We start from the raw sequence: 23,811 nt of genomic DNA, 5'->3' as shown, positions 1-23,811 counted from the left end.
GGGGGGTCAGATTGTGGGTACAGAGTCACTTTAAAGCTAATGGTACATTCGCTATATATATCCAGGAACAGGAACAGGAACTACCCGAATTACTAATAAGATGTATTCTGATTGTGTAAAAGTTGCACTAATAGACAAATACAATGTAAACTGATAACATACAAACATTTGTTCCGCTTACTTGGCACACTGAGTAAACACTTACAGAGCAGGAACAACCATGAATAAACCAACAAAATCTCTTTACTTCTTCTTTTCTTCTTGCACTGTGGTTGTTTATTATAATTTTTTTTCCCTCTTGTTATTAGTTACCCAGAAATCCAGGTAGTTCCAAAGGGTTTACTTTCTTCTTGTTTTAGTTATATTTATATATGTTGGCGCTCCAGATTAAGTAATTAAGCAGCAAAGGATTTTGGACCTAAAAGCAACGTTATCTCAGAATAAAAAACGGACTACCCATTGGACTTTCCTTCATCGTCAGTATAGAGCATAATACAATCTGTGGTTTAATCATGGTCTTTAGTACGGTCTCAGAGACTAAAATCTAAACAATCAGACTTAATGAAAAGTAAATAAGTGAACGATGACAAGATTCCTACAAAACACTGCAAACCGCAACCAAATTAATTTCCTTAAGGATCAGAATTCCATGTAAGTAGTTGAGTATCATGTATCTTAACCCGTGTTTTAAGTGGATATATCTGCTGTTCTGGTATTACGCTCATTTAAGTTTCCTGTACTTTGTACCCGGCTCTTATACTTTAATGTTTTGTACATAATAAATATTCATTAGGAGTTTCAACTAGAAAACACATAAACATAATAAATCAGTCGCTGTACGAGGTTTACTTTGCTGGTGAGATTTCTTGGCTGCCAGTTATCACATGGAAGAGGAGACGGCAATCGCAAGGCCCTTACTTGACTTCTCTTGCTGTGTATATATAGTTTCATTGGTATTATACAACCTGGAAATCTATGTATTCCTTTGCTTAAGCTCTGGGTACATGAATTGAAGTTGTCGGAAGAAGTAGTATGATGCACATGACATGCCTATACGTAATACACAGACTATCTCACTACCCAATAGGAAGGGTAGAAAATGTGACTTTGATGCAGGTCTTCAAAGAGTCTGTTGGGCTCCCTGGACGTGCTGTCGGTGTCCCTGGCAACTGGCCCGGCCGGTTGCTGGGCGGGGGGCGTGCTTCCTTAGATACACATGCCGCTGCCGGGGCTGCACCGCCCCCTGGCCGCACCTGTGGCTAACTGTAGTATGGCTGACTGGCAGGTGCAACTGCCAGTCAGCCCAGGGTTATGTGGGGAGGCTGGAGTCCCTGCCCCAATCAGGACCTGGGGCCGAGACTTCAGCTCCCTTTAGAGTTCGGCCATGCCCCCTGCCTCATTGCCTGCTGTAAAGCCTCCTTGTGTGTGCCTAAGCTAGTTATCCTTATCTTGGTTGGGATTTCCCTGTTTTCTGATTCTTGGCTTTACTCCCTGACTTCCCCTTCTGGCTCTGACTTTGTACTGCAATGACCATTAGTTACTGACCCGGCTTGTGGACCTTGTAGTTATTGTGTTTGTATTGTCTCGTCTATGTCTTTGTGTTTCACCATATCCAGAGTAGCAATCAGTCTTCAGGTTGGGGCTAGCCTGTTAAGGAGCCGACAACTCCAAAGGCAGGTACAGTTTGACGCATTAAAGGGGAACTCCAGGTAGAGGTTAAAAAAATTAAACCTTTGCAGAAGCATAAAACATTACTTACCTATCTATCCCAGTTTTGAAACTACCAAAAATCCATTAGTTTTTTTTTTTTGGGGGGGGGGGGGGGTTTGTTCTGTTTTGCGTTTCTGCACTTCCTGTTTGAGCAGTTATACACAGTACTACAGGTTCCAGAATGCAATGCTTTCCCTCAGCTGTTCATCACAGTCCCCCACCCTGCACATTCCCTGCCCAAATCTATTGCAGAACATCTAGGCTGTGTTCACACATTGCAGTTTCATTGTGTTACTGAATTATTTGCAGTACTTTATCATTTCATTGTTGTCCCACCCCCACAGCACATAGTTACTACCTGTAACACCACGCTGTATTCTCTACCTGTAACACTGAATATTGGAATAAAGTAAAGAACTTTTTGAATCTTTTTTCTTTTCATTTCCACGGACATATGATGGTCAAGCATCTGTTATCTTTAAAGTTGAGCCGCACAATAAGGCTCTGATCCTATCTGCCATTTAGAATCATTTACTTGTGTTACTGCATCATTTTTGTGAATACGCTGCAGTACGGCAACATGTGTAAACACAGCCCTAATTTCACTGCACACTTCTGCACAATCAGAGAAATCACTGCAGCTGTTGCTTCTGAACGGTCAGAGATCGTGAATCACTCAGGGGTTTGGGGGATCCAGCCAAGCCTCCTGGGACATCACACCCTGCCCCCTGTCTGCATCATCAGCCTGTGCTCAGCAAACACACACAATGTGAGACACGGGCATGGAAGATTTGTCTCCTAAGGGGGGAGAGCAGAAGGAGCAGGAGACAATGTGGATTGACACATTTTTTTTTCACTTTCTGGATTTCTATCAGCTACCAGTGTGGCAGAACTGTACAGATACAGTAATACATTGTATAGACACATCTTTATAACTTTTAATGTACTTTTAATAGAAAACAAGTTTTTCTTATCCGGAGTTCCCCTTTAAGCGCCAAGGCCTTACCTTGTCTTGCGTCCCTGAGTCCTGTCCTGACAGAGTCACCAGAGGAATCTAATGAATCGGCTATAGATTAATTTAGTCTTGTAAAAAGGCAATCCAAGAGATTCCCAAGAATGGTCTTAAGTGTGACAGCCAAGATTCTCATTCCAGACTTCTTGAAGGAATCGGAACATTTGGAAATGATTTTTACAAGACATTGATGGCCAATTCATTGGATTTTGGGTTTGGCAAATCTAATAAATAAGGAATGAAAAAGGTCACAAATGACCATGACAATGTTCTGTTTAGTTGTCCCTCTAGTTGGATCCTTGCAGGGAAAATATTGATGACATTTGCAAACCCTATGCCAGCAATACCAATTATTGGAACACCGCTTTAACTTACTAGACCAGTATTTCTCTGCTTGTTTTCCTTTAGCTCATGTGCTGCAGTTTGTGCGCCTACTCGATCCTGTGCTTGCCTTCTACCTGCTGTTCCTGGCTCTGCCTGTAGGGTGTGTGTGCGTTCCCTTTCTGCCTCTTAAAGGGACAGCACGCACTCCCAATAAGGTCCCTAGTCTGTAGTAATCCTGTGAAGGTGTTTCTTCTTTTTGACTCCATTCCTGCTGGCTACTTTGTACCATGCGGTGTCTACTATGTCTTACCTTGGCCTATCTCTAACTGCAAACCTATGCTGCCTGTTGTGATCTGTTCTCCTGCGATCACGTCTGTCCAGAACTTGGCCAGTACCCAAACTACACTTCTGTCTGACCCCTCGGTGCCTCACCTGACCATCTCGATGGCCTGAGGGCAGCTGTCACCTACACCAGAACCTCTCCTAGAGGTAGACTTGGTGGCCCCCTGCTATGAAGTCCAGATCCTTATGCTTTCACTGTTGCCCATATAGTGGTTGACATTTTTCAGTATAGTGCCTGCCTTTTTTCACTTTCGTGGTTAAAGGAGAAGTCCGGCGAAAATTTTTGTTAAAGTATTGTATTGTCCCCCAAAAGTTATACAAATCCCCAATATACACTTATTACGGGAAATGCTTATAAAGTGCTTTTTTCCCTACACATACTACTGCATCAAGACTTCACTTCCTGGATAAAGTTGTAATGTCACTTCCTGGATAACATGGTGATGTCACTTCCTGGATAACATGGTGATGTCACTTCCTGGATAACATGGTGATGTCATGACCCGACTCCCAGAGCTGTGCGGGCTGTGGCTGCTGGAGAGGATGATGGCAGGGGGATGCTCAGTGTCCCTCCAGTGCCCTGTGTCCCTCAGTGTCCCCCTGCCATCATCTTCTCCAGCAGCCACAGCCCATACAGCTCTGGGAGTCGGGGCGTGACATCACCATTTTATCCAGGAAGTGAAGCCTTGATGCAGTAGTAAGTGCAGGGAAAAAAGCACTTTATGTGCATTTCCCGTAATAAGTGTATAGTGGGGATTTGTATAACTTTTGGGGGGCAATACAATACTTTAATAAAAATTTTCGCCGGACTACTCCTTTAATATAGTTCAGAGTATAAAATCAGTGAGTAAGCATTTACCAAGTGCTGTGAGTCACCAGTCAGTCAGTGTACATGTTCTGATGAAGACGTGGGCCTAATTCTTACTTACCATCTGTTCCACTGTTTTTCCTCATACGCCTCAACTGAGTAATGTAATGATAGCAGGGTGAGGGGTCTCTTCCTGTGCCAGACATACCACATGCTTCATATACAGCCTATACCGATAGACGACAGGTTGTGTTACCACCACAGTAATGATAAAGAGACAACATGAATGATGTATGTATTCTTAGCATGTCATAACCATACCATATACAGCCTACAGAATACAATAATATATTATACATCTACCAACCACATAATACTGCTATGTAGTGTGCATATGGCTGTATACAGTCCACAGAATACCACAATATATTATACATCTACCAACCACATAATACCGCTATGTTGTGTGCATATGGCTATATACAGTCCACAGAATGCTTCAATTTATGATACAACTACCAACCACGTAGTATCGCTATATATGCTATGTAATGCCAATGCTGCCATAGACAATTCAGAGAATACCACAATATATAATAATACATCTACCTACCACATAATTCTGCTGTATACAGTCCACAGAATTCCACAATATATCATGTGGTATACAAATAACACTCTCACATATCAGTCTATTGATAGGCAGAAATTACTGGAGCTGCCAGTAAGGTTTTTCCCCTCCTCTCTCCGGTTGCTCTTGAAGGTCTTGTCCTCAGAAGCCCCCAGAAGAGGGGGGCCCTAGGCAATGGGCCAGTGTGTCGGCTATATGACCGTTTATTAAAAAAAAAAAAATGATTATAACATTTAGATGAGAAATAAAAGTGACGTCCTGGTGTGGGGTCAGTTCCATTATGAGAATGATTTAATGTGTTATTATTGGAGTTGATATCTTCATGATTTCTTAGGCTGCTTTCTACATGTTTTATGAGTATTGGGAGTATTGCGGTGAGGCAGGCTTTTGCGTAACAGATCTGTAGTTGTTAAATGTAGTCAACAAGACACAAGGGCAAGTGTTTACTACTATGCAGAATTGTAGAATACAGTAAGGAGGTTGAAAGAACACACATATATATATATATATATATATATATACACTGCCATTATTTACATCCAACATTATAGGTAAAATTGAGTGAAAATTACTTCCCCCCCCCCCCCCCCCCCCCCCCAAATAAAAAATGTATATAGGTTCCCACTATGGAGCTATATGGGAATATACTGTATATATACAGGGTGGTCCAAAAGTAGGTGAACAGTATGTGTAATAGGGTTATGAATCGCGGGAGATTTATCAAACATGGTGTAAAGTGAAACTGGCTCAGTTGCCCCTAGCAACCAATCAGATTCCACCTTTCATTCCTCACAGACTCTTTAGAAAATGAAAGGTGGAATCTGATTGGTTGCTAGGGGCAACTGAGCCAGTTTCACTTTACACCATGTTTGATAAATCTCCCGCGATTCATAACCCTATTACACATACTGTCCACCTACTTTTGGACCACCCTGTATATATATATATATATATATATATATATATATATATATATATATACATATATATACACACCTTTTACTACTCCAAAAACATATTAGTCCAGCATTATCTGTAAGAATTATGATAGATATGATGTTTAGCCTCTTCCTTTGAACTCCAGTCTTCTGAGGCATCATCTTTCATTCCTTTAGAATAAGACCTAACAATAGCACAGACCTGGATAAAGCGAAGTCTTGTTGAACCTGGACATCACGTCATTTATTTGTAATCCAAGGCAATTTTATGACTCTAAAGTTCACTGTCATTTATGCTTTTAACTAGCTCATATAGCAATTAGGTAAAATTGAGTGAAAATGACTTATTTTTTCAAAAATAGAATATATATATATATATATTAATATATATATATATTCAGAGTTGTGAGTAACTTTTTAAAATTTAAGCAAAATGTTGTTAAAAAATAAATAAATAAATATATATATATATATATATATATATATATATATATATATATATATATATAGTGGCAGCTGCAGTGCTGCAATATATGGAAGTTAATTGACAGAAAATTTATAATTCAGTTTCCAATGCAATGCAAACACGGCGCAATTCCGGAATCCCGCCATACTCAGTGTGCTGCTTTGAGCAAATGGGAGAGTGAGTGCCTGTCCGCTCCCTCTTCTCTCTGCTCAAAGAATGAACATGTTCATTCCTTGAGCGGAGAGCGACGGCAGTGGACAGGCGTGCGCTCTCCCATTCACTCAAAGCAGCACACGGAGCACTATGGAATTGTTTGCTCAGTGTGAACCGGCCCTAACAGTGCCACTTTTGTGCAATGGCTGTAGCTGGTATGGCAGGCTCAGTAAATGGAACTGAGGCCACATGCAGATGTCCGTGTCAGTTTTTACAGTTAGGAAATACTGATTAGAAAACCATCAGTACTTCCTGACTGTAAGAACTGAAGAGAATTTATTTAAAAAGCTATACGCTGCAGTGCTGTTCCCCTCCGGTTTCTCCTGCTCTGTGAGCGCATAAGTGACATCACTCGTGCAGTGCACAGCTGGGGGGAGAGAGCCGTTTCTAGTGGCCAAAGATATATTGCAGCCTCAATCCTCAAGAGTGATCAACAGGGTGGGGAGCCAATAGCTTCTCGCCCTGTCAAACACAGCAAGAAATTTAACTGTATACACTCCTGATTAGGAGCACATACAGTTAAAGGGAAAGGCCTAGGGGCTGATGCTGGCCCTGTGTTCCTAGCTGTGCATCTGGAGCTGTCTGGGCATCTGTGTTGGAATTCCAGCCGAAAATAGGGCAAGATCTATAATTTTCTGACCTACTTTCCAGGAAAAGATACCCTTCCGGAAAAATCCTAAAGAGTGTCCGTGCCTAAAAGAAACTTCGGAAACGTATCCAGATTTCCTGATAAAAAAAATCCGGATTAATTTTCCTGACGTGTGCTTGAGGCCTGAGCAGTAATACCTAGCACAACCAGTGGACAGCGGCCTTTTACCTCAAAACCTGGTTTACATTTTCATTGTATTGTAGAAAATTTTTGGCTTTTGTGTTTTATCTTTATTTTATTATTATTACTATTATTTTTGAGACTCTTTGTTATCTGCAATATGCAGCAGTTTCTATGGACAGACAACCAGCCATACTGATAAGATGACATCATGTAATGGACCTGGCTCCCATCCCTGTATGCTTTTAGAAATCATCTTTAAGCCAAAGATAGAAAGCGGTGTTTTCCTGGAGATGGGCACCGGTAGTGCTGCTCCCGCTGTCAGGCTCTATCTTAGCGCTCAGGACTTGTTACATCACACCTTCAAGTAGATTAGCTGGAAATATTTAGACAGTTCCTGACATGGCGCCTGTTTATGGAAGAAAGGTACGAGGTTAAAATTGGATTAAGCGCTTTTTTCTCTTTTTTTTTCTTTTTTTTTTTTACTGAAAACCGTCTGGATTTTTACCCAGCGTTTGAAAAAGTAATGGCTTCTAACAAATAGAGAAATGCTTTAATCGATGTGTTCCAAGGGGTATGGGGTGATGGGCCAAAACTAAAGTTGGCAATACATACGAGAGAGATGTCAGCTGAACCAATAACTATCTCTACCGATCGTTTCCACGCAGCTTGGCCAAATGTCCATGTGTTCTGAATGAGGAGAAGAGAGAAAGCCGCTGCCAGACCGCTCTAGTGGTGGTTTATCTCCACAAGAATGGAGGTATTGAACTCAGGAAAATCGAGAAGCCACCATACATATTAGACGGACAACCAAACCCAACTTCAGCATGGTGGAACACTCATCTATTGGTGGTGTGTCCTTACATCTCTACTGCAATGGCAGCACTGGGTCTATCACGATATGAGGAAGCATTGGGATTAGTAATCCAATATTATTTTTGGATAAATATAGTGTAAATTTCTACTCCCCACCAGAAAATACCCTGCATGTTTCTCCATTTGTTGACTTCATCAGGAGAAATCATGTTTGGCAGTAACCGGTCTTAGATAATGCTGATACTCAATTATAATGCTGATATACAATTATAACATTTATAGCACCCTCTATTACAGTAAGAGGAACCATTGGCATTGGGGAAACAACCTGTTATTTTAATGAATAAAATAGTATTTTTTTCTCCAGTTATTGAAATTAACTATAATGCAGCTTCACCAGGGGGGAGTATGACAGCAATTGTTCTCATATGCAATTATAAGATGATAATCAAGCATAGAAGCAACTAAATGTATAAAAGAAAACTACAATGAGATTATGCGGCCGGAGGGCATGGATTACGGACAAGGCAGGCTCTGTTATATACACACAGCAACAGCATACATACACCATCACATGGAAAAATTAAATGCATGTGCAGAGCAATTTAGAGCGCCATATGTAAGTGAAGAGTCTTAAAATTATTGTCCAGAATAGGCTAAGGGACTGATAACACTGCAGAGACAGCTTCACTCTCATTCAAGGGTTGTCTCTAGGTCTAGGCTGTAAGAAGGTATTGATTCTTCTTGTGGAGATCCAACATGTACCTGGGAAAGAAATATGCAAAATAGCTCTCCTCCAGAAGGTAAATAACCATCTCCCTAGTGCCACCTATAGGCTGGTACCCTGTAAGTGAATGTCCAACCATTTACATAAAGGGAAGCTGCAATGCCAGGCACAGCTGATGTAAAAGAGTGTCACCTTTTTTGGATGAAAGTCATTTGTTTTAACATTATTATTTTTTACCCTACTGAGTTCACTCCTCTAATACAGTACATGGAAATACCATCCATACAATGTGTCTTACTCATGCTATGTACAGGACTGTGATGACTCTCGCTATGTAATGGCATTTATATATCTTTTAAATTATGACGGGCTTCTCCGAACACATTTTTGGCCATTTGTGGTTGTCACCTTCCAGCCCATAGACATCAATGGTAGTTCATTATAGGAGACAACTTCATTTTATGCTGTTTTCCCTTGTTCTTACAGGGACGGTTGTTTCTCACCTGTGAGTCCTGAATCATGTCCTCTTGTCCAAGCCTTTGTCTGTCCCAGCCGATCATTCATAATGCACAGCCATGTTCAGCTGAAGACTGGTCTGCAGACCCAGGAGCGCCATCTCTTCCTCTTCACAGATATCCTTATCATTGCCAAGTCAAAGTAAGTAAAACCTATCACCAAAGGGTTAACTTAAAGGCAGGACGAGTTTGACTACAGGCTGAAACCATTCAGTGCCAAAGTGATGGCATTTTGGTTACGCTGGTAGTGGATGTATTGTTATATTGGCCTGCCTTAAAGGGGTAAAGTGGCGCTGATAAAAATAAAAAATCAATCAATAAAACATAGTGTTTACATTTACTATCCCTCCGGAGTCTGTCTCCATTTGAATTTTCAGGTATTTACAGGTCCCTGAAGCTTCAGTTGGTGACTTTTTCTTTTCATTTTTTCTTTACTTCCTGGTTTGGGGTTTCCCATGATGCACTTTGTCTCCTGTGATGTCTAACTGACTCAGTAAAACTGTTAGATGGCTTACAGCTTGTTCAGCCAATCAGAGCTGAGCAACCTGAGTCATCTGACAAAGGGAGGCTGGCTTAACAGCGCTTAGACCCGCCTCCCTCTTGATGATGTCATTGTCACAAAATGGCTTCCTGGGGTCAACAGTCATTAGGTAAGAATGAGTTTACTTCACTTCCTGTTGAGGGGCCGAGGGGAGAAAAGATAAGGAAGGGGGGCAGATAGGTGATTGAAGGGTATTACAAAGTTATATAACTTTGTAATGTGTTTCAATTACTAGGAAAAAGCTTTTCGCTGGAGTACCCCTTTAATTTTCTGATGTAGAAATCCATAATGGATTTTTAGAATGGAAAGATTTGTCCTGTTAACCTACCCTTATCATTCCCAATGGAGAGCCTACCAAGGGTGACACAGGTTTGGTTATAGTAGGTAACGTTATGATGTTTCCAGTGGTCTTTGGTGTTGCCAAATCTTATTTTTGCTCCTCAGGGCCCTTTACCCTTGTGTTTCATTACCTTTGAACCCCCTCCCTTCTTAATTTGCTAACAATGAAGATCCCTGCGGAGTGAAGTCCTGCACAGTATCCTACCAGTAACAAAAGGGGATAAGATCAGCCAGGACTGGACCCCCCCCCCTCTTTAAGAGCCCTATAACAGGTGCATGGTCTGTATCCTGCATCTAGTTAACAAGTAACCCAAAGGGGTCATTCACACATTCCGTGTGGGGTCTGCAATAAGGGAGGATGTGGTACCAAACAGACTTAGAGAATCCAGACATCATCAGCCGTGTAGCTGTGTCAGTAACAAGAAGATTTAAACTGTTTCAGAGCTTGGTTCTGGGAGTCCGTGTGCGGACCTTAAAGGAGTCTGACGCAGCGCTCTCTGCTGCCACCTCTGTCCATGTCAGGAACTGTCCAGAGCAGAAGAGGTTTTCTATAATGATTTGCTGCTGCTCTGGACAGTTCCCGTCTCAGACAGAGGTGGCAGCAGAGAGCACTGTGTCAGACTGAAAAGAAAGGCCTATACACCTTCGATCACTAAGCTTCCAACCTCCCAATATACATGTGCTCTCTGTAGGAGGGGAGGGCTAAGCTGCAGCCAGACAGCTTTACCACTGGCTTATCCTTCTAAGAATTAAAGGGCCAGGCAGTGAAAATGCATCACATCCCTATCAACATCACCTGTCCTATACCTTATACTGATGGTTGACTTTAGTATAACATATATGGGCACTTTCAATGTTCACACCATAAATTTGTAAGCATATGCTGAAAGGTCACTGTGTGAACATAGCCTTAGATCTAAGAATGGACTGAAAGCTTTGTGGTTCTGGACCAGAAATTGGAGGGAACAAAGCCACCTAATACTCTAATGGGGCACATTATAATATATATAGTATATATAACATTATAATATAATTTCTTTATTGCTACCTTTATTATTATTATTATCATTATTATTATTGTCATTATTATTTTTATTATTATTATTATCATTATTATTATTGTCATTATTATTATTATTATTATTATTATTATTATTATTATTATAAGGCGTGGTTCACACTACGTTTTTGCAATCCCTTTTTTGCAAAAAAAACGATGCATGTGTGTGCATCCGTTTCAATCCGTTTTTTCATTGGATTCCATTATTAAAAAAAACAGATCCGTTTTTTTTTTTAACAGACACAAAAATGTAGTCGACCTAATTTTTGTGTCCCTAAAAAAAAACCGGATCCGTTTGGATACGTTTTTTTTAATAATGGTGTTCAATGGAAAAATGGATCATAACAGATGCACACACATGCATCCGTTTTTCATCCTTTTTTTGCAAAAAAAAAAACAAAAAACAGATTGCAAAAACGTAGTGTGAACCCAGCTTTATTATTATTATTATCATTATTATTATTATCATCATCATCACTTACATTTGCATCCTGGAACACAGTACAGGCAACCAATGTACAGAAAGACACTGTCCCCTATAAGTGATAAACAATTTTCTGCACTTGGAATCTAAAAAGGAAAACCCAATCTTACCCACGCTTGTGTAACACTATCTGACCTTGAGTATCCATTGTAGTCCTCCTCTGGTCATCAGTGAGATGGGGGGGGCGGGCATCCTCCATCGCTGCCAGCTTGGCTTTTCCTATGTAAGTAAACCGTGGCAGCCCCATTTGTTTTTCAGGAAGTGGATATGTTGTTTTCTGTATGAGACTTTCTTTCTAGTGGGAATCATCAGGGAAGTGAACAATGGATCCTGGGTAGAACTCTTTCCAGCCTGGGTCTATAATATAATGACTATAAATAAACAGTGAGATGAGATCAATATGCCATGATGACTTGGGACCTGCAGATGGGTCCGTTACTCCGACATGATTGTCGCCCGATGGTTATTCCTCAGGAATGTGAAATGTTTATGGGTAAAGGATATGATGTTCCAGGTCACTATTTATAAAGCTGATATAATAAACATGACCTTGGTCGGTGAAGGAAGTAACTGGCTGTTCTTGTCGTGAACATGATACTCCCTTCCCCAGCAGAGGAGAGGCTGTACCGAGAAGAATTGGGCTGAATATGTCCCTTCCAATGACTTCTGCACGTGTTCTCCCGGGCTGTTTTGTCAGGTTTTCGCTAATGGAAAGGCGAGATTTCAGCACACGCTGTTCCCGTATTGGACCTCTTTTTTTTTTTTTTGCAAACTAAACTAATCCATAAATGTCCTGTTTTCATCCCCTAATAAAGCTTAGGTCACTTCATCTGCCATTTACTGTAATATGAACATTTATTCTCATTATATTTCCTATGACTAGGTGTTACTTTGTCACCTTCCTAGCCGTCTATAGCAATTTTCTTTTTAAAATTACTATTTCCTATATATGCTATAAAGGTAACGGGTATATGCCAAAATAATAGTGTGTGGAGAACGTTCTATGCATAGTGGAAAAATTTCAAAAGGAATATCTGCCATGTTTGCCTTTTGCATTGATGACCTATCTCCAGAATAGGTCATCTTATTAGTGGGGGTTTAACACCCAACACCCCTGTCAATGAGCTATTCACCTGAGTTGTGGAACAGAATCGGAAGTAGACAGTGCCATGTATTGTAAAGTGGCCATACTGGGTTACTGCAGCTCAGCTCACAATGCTGCTGTCTAGAAATCAGCAAGTGGATTTGTCAGTTGCAATTCACACTCCAAACTGATGACGCTGTAAGCAGGTCAAGGAGACACATGGTAATATATATATATATATATATACCTATGCTTTCATAATGTTGAAACATGTTTTTATTTAAATAAAAGGCTTTCCAAGCTCCTTATTTGCGGCAACCTGGAATGCCTTCTTGCTCCCCCTTCCCATTCCTATTCTGCTTGATTGACAGTCAGTGGAAAGCCAATAGCTGACTGACAAGGTACAATGTGTCTCCTTGACCTAAAAGCATCATCAGTACGGAAGGTGAATTTCAGCAGACAATTTCACTTTGTTTTCTGCCGTCCTATCTCAGGGTAGCATAAACTAGTGACAGAGAAGCTGAACAGAATGATGTATCACTTCCATTGTTCCGTGCAGCTGATTCAGATATATTCTCCTGAATAATATGGACAATAAGTAGTCCTCTCCATAATGTGCATGAGCTCAGTAGTCCTGGATATTTATGAGAAGCAAAAAAATCCGCCCACCAGCTGCTGATTGGCAGTTATCTATCCATGCTGTGTATAGGCAGCCAACTGTCAACAGCTGGAGGGCGGGGGAAGGATGTGGCAAGAATCCTATTCTCCTGCATATCAGGAGAACGGCTAAACAGAATAAAGCAATACACCAGTCTGTTCAGCATTTTTGTCACTAGTTTATGCTGCTCTTATTTAAGGCGGAATAAACCTAGTGACAAATTCACTTTAAGTGGTGTACCTGCTACAGAAGGATCTTATTGTTACCTTGTTTATGTAATGAATATCTGATGCTTATTTACAATGGGAATGTAGATCTATATAGTGCTACAGTGTTCAATTTAACACCTATTCCATTTTCCAATAATAATAATTTCTTGTTATAATTTTTTGCAGGTCCCCATCTCACTATAAACTGAAACACCATGTGCGGGTGAGTGAGATGTGGACAGCTTCTTGCATGGAGGAAGTTTGTGAGGGCAGCACTTATCCCGAGAGGTCATTTGTCATGGGCTGGCCCATCACCAACTGTGTCGCCACCTTCAGGTGAGTACATGCAGATTTCTTTCTGATATGAAATTCCCCTCTAATCTCAAACAGAGCCTGAGTATATGTACAGCTCCTACCTAATAATAGAGGAAACCTATCTGTCCTATGGGTTTCATCATGTTTGTATTTCACACCTATATCTTTTCCTGGTCACACCTATATCTTTTCCTGGTCACACCTATATCTTTTCCTGGTCACACCTATATCTTTTCCTGGTCACACCTATATCTTTTTCTGGTCACACCTATATCTTTTCCTGATCACACCTATATCTTTTCCTGATCACACCTATATCTTTTCCTGATCACATCTACTGTATATATTTTTCTGAACACATATATCTTTTCCTGATGACACCTATATCTTTTGCTGATCACACCTATATCTTTTCCTGATCACACCTATATCTTCTGCTGATCACACCTATATCTTCTGCTGATCACACCTATATCTTTTCCTGATCACACCTATATCTTCTGCTGATCACACCTATATATTCTGCTGATCACACCTATATCTTCTTCTGAACACACCCATATATTTCCTGATCACACTTATATCTTCTTCTGATCACACCTATATCTTCTTCTGAACACACCCATATATTTCCTGATCACACTTATATCTTCTTCTGATCACACCTATATCTTCTGCTGATCACACCTATATCACACCTATAAATTACTTCTATAAAAAAACTGAAGTCTTCTAGTACTTATCAGCTGATGTATGCCCTGCAGGAAGTGGTGTATTCTATCCAGTCTGACACAGTGCTCTCTGCTGCCACCTCTGTCTGTGTCAAGAACTGACCAGATCAGTAAAAAATCCCCATAGAAAATCTCTCATGCTCTGGAGGTGGCAGCAGAGAGCACTGTGTCAGACTGGAAAGAATACACCACTTCCTGCAGGACATACAGCAGCTGATATGACTCAGTAAATCAAGGGTGTGACCTGCATCTATCACACATTTATGGAATATCCAGCTATGTCATAAATGTCCAGATAGTAATAGGATAATACCTCTTTACCATCACCAGTGGGAAGACTCTTAGGTAGACAAGTTATATTAGATATGGGCTCACTTATATAATAAAATATTTTGGAGTAATAATTCATCATTTCTGGGGTCTACATCTGGTTCTAAATCCCCTAAATTTGACCAACCCCCCTTAATACAATACAGACCTTCCCATAAATTGGAGGAATATTCTTCAGAGCGGCTCAGGAATGTGACAAACAAAACCCAGTGCACTGGATAAAGCGCTGGATGGGAATATATGACTGTTTAATTAAATGTTAACAATTTGGTATTTGAAGAATCCATTTGTATAAGTCTCACAGACGCGCACATGCGGACCGTCTCCTGACAAACAATAATTTGGCAGAAGCTCCATTTTGGAGTTGTGTGAGTGGTAATGAGGACTTGTTAAGTGAGTCACAGGGGCGGCCATGTTTAACCCCCGCAGCAGTTTTGGGTTTATTATTATTATTAGTCTTCTAAACATTACACATATTTATTACTGCAGTTATGACTGTGCGGCATGTAGACGGCTTATTAATATGTCAAATACTGTGTATCACCCGTCTACACCCGATCTCTGACAGATCTGAAGTGTTTATACCAAAAATGAACATTGTTAATCCTGGTCGAGTTCCATTTTGTTACTGGTCCCACCCGTGCTTGGAATTCACATGTCTGCACAATCTGCAACAAATTTGTCAATAAAGAAATGATCCATATTCCATTTCCTTCCTCCTGAATGGCTGCGTCCTTCCCCCGCACAGATGCGAAGGGACAGGGGTTCTCCCAGCCTGCACCGAAGACCCAGCTTTAACATATTTAAATGTGAAGCTTTTACCAAATGACACCATAGTTTCCATTCATGAATGTTTACTGTAGGGCAATGGTTAGTGTTCCCTGCAACAGGGGTTGGTCCACCCCAGGGCAGGGGTGGGTCCTCTCCAGGGCAGGGGTGGGTCTTCCTGTGGCAGGGGTGGGTCCTTTTCAGGGCAGGGGTGGGTCCTGTCCAGGGCAGGGGTGGGTCCTCCTGTGGCAGGGGTGGGTCCTCCTGTGGCAGGGGTGGGTCCTTTTCAGGGCAGGGGTGGGTCCTTCCCAGGAAAGGCATGGGTCCTCCTGTGGCAGGGATGGGTCCTTCCCAAGGAAGGAATGGGTCCTTCCCAGGGAAGGGATGGGTCCTGCCCCGGGAAAGGAAGGGTTTGGGTCTTCCTGTGGCAGGGATGGGTCCTTCTGATATTTTGCACAGGTAACAAGCAGAAGGTGGAGTTGTTGGCATGTGTCCCTGGGTAAAATATATGTGTGTATATATATATATATATATATATATATATATATGAAATGAGGTATGGGATGCACAGTCTATAATGGGGGTACGCTGTATGGGATGCACAGTCTTCTCGGGGTTCGACCCTTTACCCCAATCGTATTCAAAAGAAAAGAGTGAAGGACAGCATCTCCTCATCAAGGTGCTCTTACTTTATTGTGCCAATTTGCATAGAAAAAAAGTGCAATGTTTCAGCTCCATTCCATGAGCCTTTGTCAAGCATGCTTGACAAAGGCTCATGGAATAAAGCTGAAACGTTGCACTTTTTTTTCTATGCAAAATGGCACAATAAAGTAAGAGCACCTTGATGAGGAGATGCTGTCCTTCTCGTGTATATATATATATATATATATATATATATATATATTTATATATCCCATAACATGGCCTTAGCTTATATTATGGGCATATCAAAGGCAAGCACTGAGATCACTCCTTACATCCAGAGGGCTCAGTGAACACATTTGTGATATCACCAAATTCTTGTTTAGGGTGCCTTCACACGTACCATATCGCTGCGTATTTAACGCTGCGTTTTTATCGCTGCGTGTTTGGTGCGATTTTTACATGCGAGTTTTGATTTTCACATGAAAATCATGTGAAAATCAAAACTCGCATGTAAAAATTTGCACCAAACACGCAGCGATAAAAACGCAGCTATAAAAATGCAGCGATACGGTACGTGTGAAGCTACCCTAAATCCAGCATTGGACTATTATTGTCACCTGTTGGTGTTCACCCATGGGTAGGCTGCTGACATATTATAAGTCTATTTTACAAGGAAGACACAGTAATATCTAATAATAAACTGTTGTGCACAAAATTGTCACTTTTCAAAAATACTTTCAAAAAATTCAACTTTTTTTAAACATCTTTTTATAGCAAACAAAATTAATATTGGACATGCAAAAAAAAAACTCTCTGCGTGGGTTATGCTAAACACCCTCTAGGAAAAGTAAAAGAAACCCACATATGGTTTGTAGATCAGAGCTTTATGACTAGGTGAGAGTTCATCCAAAGTGCTGCATGTGGTCAATAATGAGGATAAGGGATCCAGGAATCTTAGTAAACACTGGATATGGAGGGTGGAAAAAACATCATACATCCTCCATTATAGGATTTTAATTTGAAAAGGATAATTCAAAGTTTCTATTGCTTTCACTGATGTATCTTGGGTTATAAAATTACTGGGTGATTCCAGCAAAAAAAATAAATAATAATAATAATAATAATAATTTTATACAAAAAAAAAAAATATATATATATAGTTATACTAGGATGACACATTGCATTTAAAAGGTTTATCCAGGACTTAGAGGTAAAGTATGTAACCTGCTGATATCTCCCTATAGTGCACAGGGTTTCTTCTCTTTATCCTCTGCTCTGTTTTCGCTTACTTTCTAGTTCAATGTTTAATACATATGCTAATGACGCAGTTTGGTGCCCTGGGGGCGGGACTACTGATCTACCCAGGACTGGCCCGCCCCCTTCCAATGTATGCTCTTCAGTGATGTCACTCCGGTGCTCAATACTTCAGAGCGCCAGTGGAATATTCTTTAGAAGGGTTGGCCTGGCCAGGGTGGATCGGTGCACTGAGGGGGGTACAAAGTACATGAAAGTGGCACCGAGGATGAAGGTAAGAAACTTACTTTCATCCCCAGCGCCCTGCACATATCAGTAGGTTAGTGCTGATAGTTTCCCTAAAAACTTTAACAGCGCCACCTTGTCCACCAGGTTGTATGTGGTATTACAATTCAGCTCCAGTCACATCAATGAGCTATAATACCACACCCAAACTGAGCACAAGAGAGGTGTTGTTTGTTGAAGTAAGTGGCCATATTTTTCTAAGCCTGGGTAACCCCTTTAATGAGAATTAATCTCCTGCACAGGACACACACAATTTTTGGGGATTGCTGTAGGGTGGCTCCTCTGATACTTCTTGAGGGCTAATAGAACTCCAAAAGTCCAAATAGAATTGGTCAGCGTTTTTCCAATTATTTCACATCACATTATTTCATTATCACATAAAAAATGACCCCATAGAGTCTGACTGAGTAGTAAAGTTTTTGGTCTCGGCCATTGCTGTAAACTCTAAAGGTATACCGCTACCATAAAGCAGCACTTCCTACCATTCTCTGATGAATTCTGTGCCTATATATAAAGAACAATTAACTGCACAGCGGCACAGCTCTACTAAATACTCAGAGAGCAATTTCAGCAAAAGATTGATTGCCAAGAACACCTGCTAAGGAACGTATGTGACAAAATTCAAATGTTTATCAAGAGTCCGTTCTTGTAGCTGGAAAACTGGCAGGAAAGAAATGTTTCCTTAAATAACACGGCAAAGATCAGTGATCTCCTTCCAGTAATAGTGCGGAGCTAAAGTGTGCAGCCTGCGGCTTCTGCCCGGCTATTCTGCTAGACCCATCAGATATTCATAGGAAAATCTATCTATCTATCTATTTCCTATCTATCTATCTATCTATCTATCTATCTTCTATCTATCTTCTATCTATCTATCTATCTATCTATCTATCTATCTATCTATCTCATCTATCTATCTATCTATCTATCTATCTATCTATCTATCTTCTATCTATCTATCTATTTATCTATCTATCTATCTATCTATCTATCTATCTATCTCCTATCTATCTATCTATCTATCTATCTCCTATCTATCTATCTATCTATCTATCTATCTATCTATCTATCTATCTATCTCCTATCTATCTATCTATCTATCTAATATCTATCTATCTATCTATCTATCTCCTATCTATCTATCTATCTATCTATCTATCTATCTATCTATCTATCTATCTATCTATCTCCTATCTAATATCTATCCATCTATCTATCTATCTCCTATCTATCTATCTATCTATCTATCTGTCTGTCTGTCTGTCTGTCTGTCTGTCTATCTATCTATCTCCTATATCTATCTATCTATCTATCTATCTATCATCTATCTCCTATCTATCTATCTATCTCCTATCTATCTATCTATCTATCTATCTATCATCTATCTATCTATCTATCTATCTATCTATCTATCTATCTATCTATCTCCTATCTATCATCTATCTATCTATCTATCTATCTATCTATCTATCTCCTATCTATCATCTATCTATCTATCTATCTATCTATCTCCTATCTATCTATCTCCTATCTATCTATCTATCTATCTATCTATCTATCTATCTATCTATCTATCTATCTATCTATCTATCTCCTATCTATCTATCTATCTATCTATCTATCTATCTATCTATCTCCTATCTATCTATCACGGGAAAGTCCACGGCACACAGGTTCAACGTGAAGAAATAAGTGTTTATTCAAATCATGCAGCAATCCAGTACGCAACGTTTCGGTAGCTTCTTGCCACCATTTTCAAGCGTCCGTTTCAAGCATGGTGGCAAGAAGCTACCGAAACGTTGCGTACTGGATTGCTGCATGATTTGAATAAACACTTATTTCTTCACGTTGAACCTGTGTGCCGTGGACTTTCCCGTGATATATGTTTTCGGTCTGAAGTCAGGACCTGGGTCTGCTGGCACCGACTAACTACTAAGCTGTGCTGCTCGTTTTCTGCTTTATATCTATCTATCTATCTATCTATCTATCTATCTATCTATCTATCTCCTATCTATCTATCTATCTATCTATCTATCTATCTATCTATCTATCTCCTATCTATCTATCTATCTATCTATCTATCTATCTATCTATCTATCTATCTATCTATCTCCTATCTATCTATCTATCTATCTATCTATCTATCTCCTATCTATCTATCTTCTATCTATCTATATATCTCTCTAGCTAGCTAGCTAGCTATCTACTGTAGCTCATAAAAATGAAAGTATGTCCGTCTGTCCCGCATAGACTTCCAAACGCCTGAGTCGTTTGACCCCAAATTTGGCCCACAGATACATTGGGTGCCCAGGAAGGTTAGAGCAAAGGTCCAGTCCCCATCAGATGTACAGGAGGGGAGGGGGAGGGGGAAGAGCGCCTCATAGAGATGAATGGGAGAACCTCCACATTGCAAACACAGGTGACATAATTAGCACTGCAGCAGAAATGGCAGTCGGAAGCCTTAGCAACCAATAGGATTACTGCTTTCATTTTCACAGGGAGCTGGAATCTAATTGGTTGCTAGGGCCAGCTGACTCACAACAGATCCACAACAATAAATACAGTAAGGGTGCCTTCACACCTAGCAAATCCACTCCGGATCCAGTGGCATTCAACCCTATGACACTACATACTCGCAGCGGGATTGACATCCCACTGCGCGTATGTAAATTAACCCCCTTGGCAGCTGGAGCGTAACTTACACTGACAGAGGCGCCCATCATTCTGCCCGCACAGACCGCTTTTAGATGCAGGTGCAGGCTCCCCTCCAGTGTGTTCAGCGCTGTGCTGCTGCTGCCGGGCACAGCTCTCTCCTCACGGCTCTGGACGCCCCCCCCCCCAAGCTGGAGCGGTGTGTGTGCAGTGTCCACAGCCGTGAGGAGAGAGTCGTGCCCGGCAGCAGCAGCGCAGCGCTGAACACACTGGAGGGGAGCCTGCACCATCTAACAGCGGTCTGTGCGGGCGGGATGATGGGTGCCTCTGTCAGTGTAAGTTATGCTCCGGCCGCCGAGGGGGTTAATTTACATACTTGCAGTGGGATGTCAATCTCGCTGTGAGTATGTAGTCTCATAGGGTTGAATGACACTGGATCCTCAGCGGATTTTGTAGGGTATCGCACCTCATCTCCATTCACCTTGTCAATGGTCAATGTGTTTACATACTCTGACATGGTGCGGTCATTGCGGTCAGTGGTCAAGCCTATTGACAAGAAAAATGGTAAGTTATCAAGTTATCAATTTATTTATATATTTCTATATGATCATTTGAGGCATACAGGTAATTATTATACCAGAAATATCAGACAACTGGCAGGCCCTCTTTAACAAGTGTTATTTAACAGAGTTTTTCACATTGGATAATGTATAAGGCTCTCTTGGTGATAAGCTGATCACAGGGATCAGGTATGGGGAAACCTTGCAGTAAGTATTCAATTTTGCTGCAGCGCCACCACAGGAGAAATGGAAAATTGCACACAACCCATTAAAGTCTATAGGGGAGATTTATCAAACATGGTGTAAAGTGAAACTGGCTCAGTTGCCCCTAGCAACCAATCAGATTCCACCTTTCATTTTTCAAAGAGTCTCTGAGAACTGAAAAGTGGAATCTGATTGGTTGTTAGGGGCAACTGAGCCAGTTTCACTTTACACCATGTTTGATAAATCTCCCCCTATGTATACTACTGGACAGGACAAGTCTTATAGGGGAAAGTGCTCTGTATTGTCAGCCTCCTCTCTGACCAAGAGATGAGGATCCTTAACTGTGGAACCCCTCTCCCTCTATTAATTCATAAAGTGGGGAAATTAATTTTCTAAACTGCACAAGCCCTTTAAGTGATTCCCTATAATGCTAAACCAGGAAGTTCTATATTGAATGAATGAGTTGTTATCAGCCTTCCAACTATGTACATTAGGCACCGTGCCCACTGGCACTTTCATGTGGTTGCCAAGTCTTATCATACGATTACTCCACACTATCACTTCATATCTCACGCATCGCTTTCTTCTTTCTTACAGCACTCCAGAGGAGAAGGACAAATGGATCCAGCTATTTGAAAGGTAAGAAAATCCTTTTATATTCAATTCATTAGATATTATATTATATTGTTCTCACATATTATGTATCCTACTGACAAACACCACAGTCCACATCTCTCTACCTCCCAGTCTGAAGTGGCTGATAACAGTAAACAATAAACCTGTACATTAGAGTTATTTTTCCTATAAATAACCCTATTATAATCTGACTGGTTGCCAGGAGGTCCTGTCTCCCTAAACTAATGATAGGAAGTAAGGGTTGTCATAGGGAATTTAAAGGGAATGTATCGCCTACATTTTTTACTAATTAGAGCCAGATACTGAAACATGTTCCTTTTTCTAATTGGTTTTATTTTCTGATTTTAATTAGATGTTTTGTACATTATTATGGAGGCCTTTTTAACAGCATTCAGAGATACACTTTACAGCAAGATGTATTGGCATTAGAGATGAGCGAACCGAATTCGGGTTCGAGTCCATCCGAACCCGAATGATCGGCATTTGATTAGCGGTGGCTGCTGAACTTGGATAAAGCTCTAAGGTTGTCTGGAAAACATGGATACAGCCAATGACTATATCCATGATTTCCACATAGCCTTAGGGCTTTATCCAAGTTCAGCAGCCACCGCTAATCAAATGCCGAAAGTTCGGGTTCGGATGGACTCCAGCATGCTCCAGGTTCGCTCATCTCTATTTGGCATAGATAACAATGGACAGGACTTGTCTCATTGACATGAATTGAAACTTTAAAGAGGTAAATCAGTACTGGTAATGGAGTCACAAAGTTATATAGATTTGTAATTTATTTCTATTTAAAAATCCAGTATTTATCAGCTGCTGTTTGCACTGCAGGAAGTGGTATATTATTTCCAGTCTGACACAGTGCTCTCTGCTGCCACCTCTGTCTGTGTCAGGAACAGTTCAAAGCAGGAGAGGTTTTCTATGGGGATTTGCTACTGCTCTGGACAGTTCCTGTCTAAGACAGAGGTGGCAGCAGAGAACAATGTGTCAGGCTGGAAAGAATGCACTACTTCCTGCAGGACATACAGCAGCTAAGAAGTACTAGAAGGCCTAGAATTTTAAATATAAGTAAATGACAAACCTATATAATCTTCTAAAACAAGTTGATTTGAAAGAAACTTTATTTTGCCAGAATACCCCTTTATTTCTATAGGGAAGGGGAGGCTGAACTGTGAGCTTTATCTATTGTCTCCTCTATCTACTGGTGTCACATTTTGCTGTAATCCTATGCAGATCAATTTCTATCTGCCTTCTTCTTATCACAGACACAACAGAATGTCTCAGCTTAGTTTTAGGCCTATTTCAAAATTATTTTAAAATATACACAAAAAAGAAGGCAAATGATTTTTTTTTTAAAGTTTTAAATAATTAAAAAAAATGTTCTAATAAAAACCCTGGGGTCTTATTAAAAATCTGATTTCACTCCTCATTTTAACAATGCCCCCCCCCCATACTTCATTTCAATAATAACCATCAGGCTCCTCTGTGCTCGGGATAATTTGTATTTGTAGAACAAATGTTTCACGTCAGGCAGATGATGGATGGCTTTATTGTGATGTGGAGATCCTTGTTGGACAGTCAGCTGGTGTTAGATTCCTGTGGTCTTTTTGGCTACACTTTTAGTCTGGGGAATTTGTGGTGTTTGGGTTGAAAAACTGAAGTCCACATTTTTATTGTTGTGTCAAAAACGAAAAGTATCAGTTTCTCATTTTCCTTACAAATCAAAATGAAAATAGCAAAATAGGCATTTCTAGCTTTTTTGCTTTTTTTTTTTTTTTTTTCTTT

General features: G+C 40.5%; 1 protein-coding gene across 1 annotated transcript in view; it reads left to right on the top strand.

Annotated features, from left to right (window-relative positions):
- ARHGAP20 (Rho GTPase activating protein 20) overlaps nt 1–23,811 on the top strand; it is a 74,352-nt gene that overhangs the window by 21,820 nt on the left and 28,721 nt on the right. Inside the window, exons 3-5 of the mRNA XM_069969773.1 lie at nt 9,243–9,413; nt 13,833–13,982; nt 21,985–22,026. Coding sequence (XP_069825874.1) covers nt 9,243–9,413; nt 13,833–13,982; nt 21,985–22,026 — 363 coding nt within the window. The remainder of the gene's footprint in view (nt 1–9,242; nt 9,414–13,832; nt 13,983–21,984; nt 22,027–23,811) is intronic.

The sequence above is a fragment of the Dendropsophus ebraccatus genome, chromosome 5 (genome assembly GCF_027789765.1).
Source record: "Dendropsophus ebraccatus isolate aDenEbr1 chromosome 5, aDenEbr1.pat, whole genome shotgun sequence".
NCBI lineage: Eukaryota > Metazoa > Chordata > Amphibia > Anura > Hylidae > Dendropsophus > Dendropsophus ebraccatus.
This window is presented reverse-complemented; position numbering and strand designations above follow the sequence as displayed.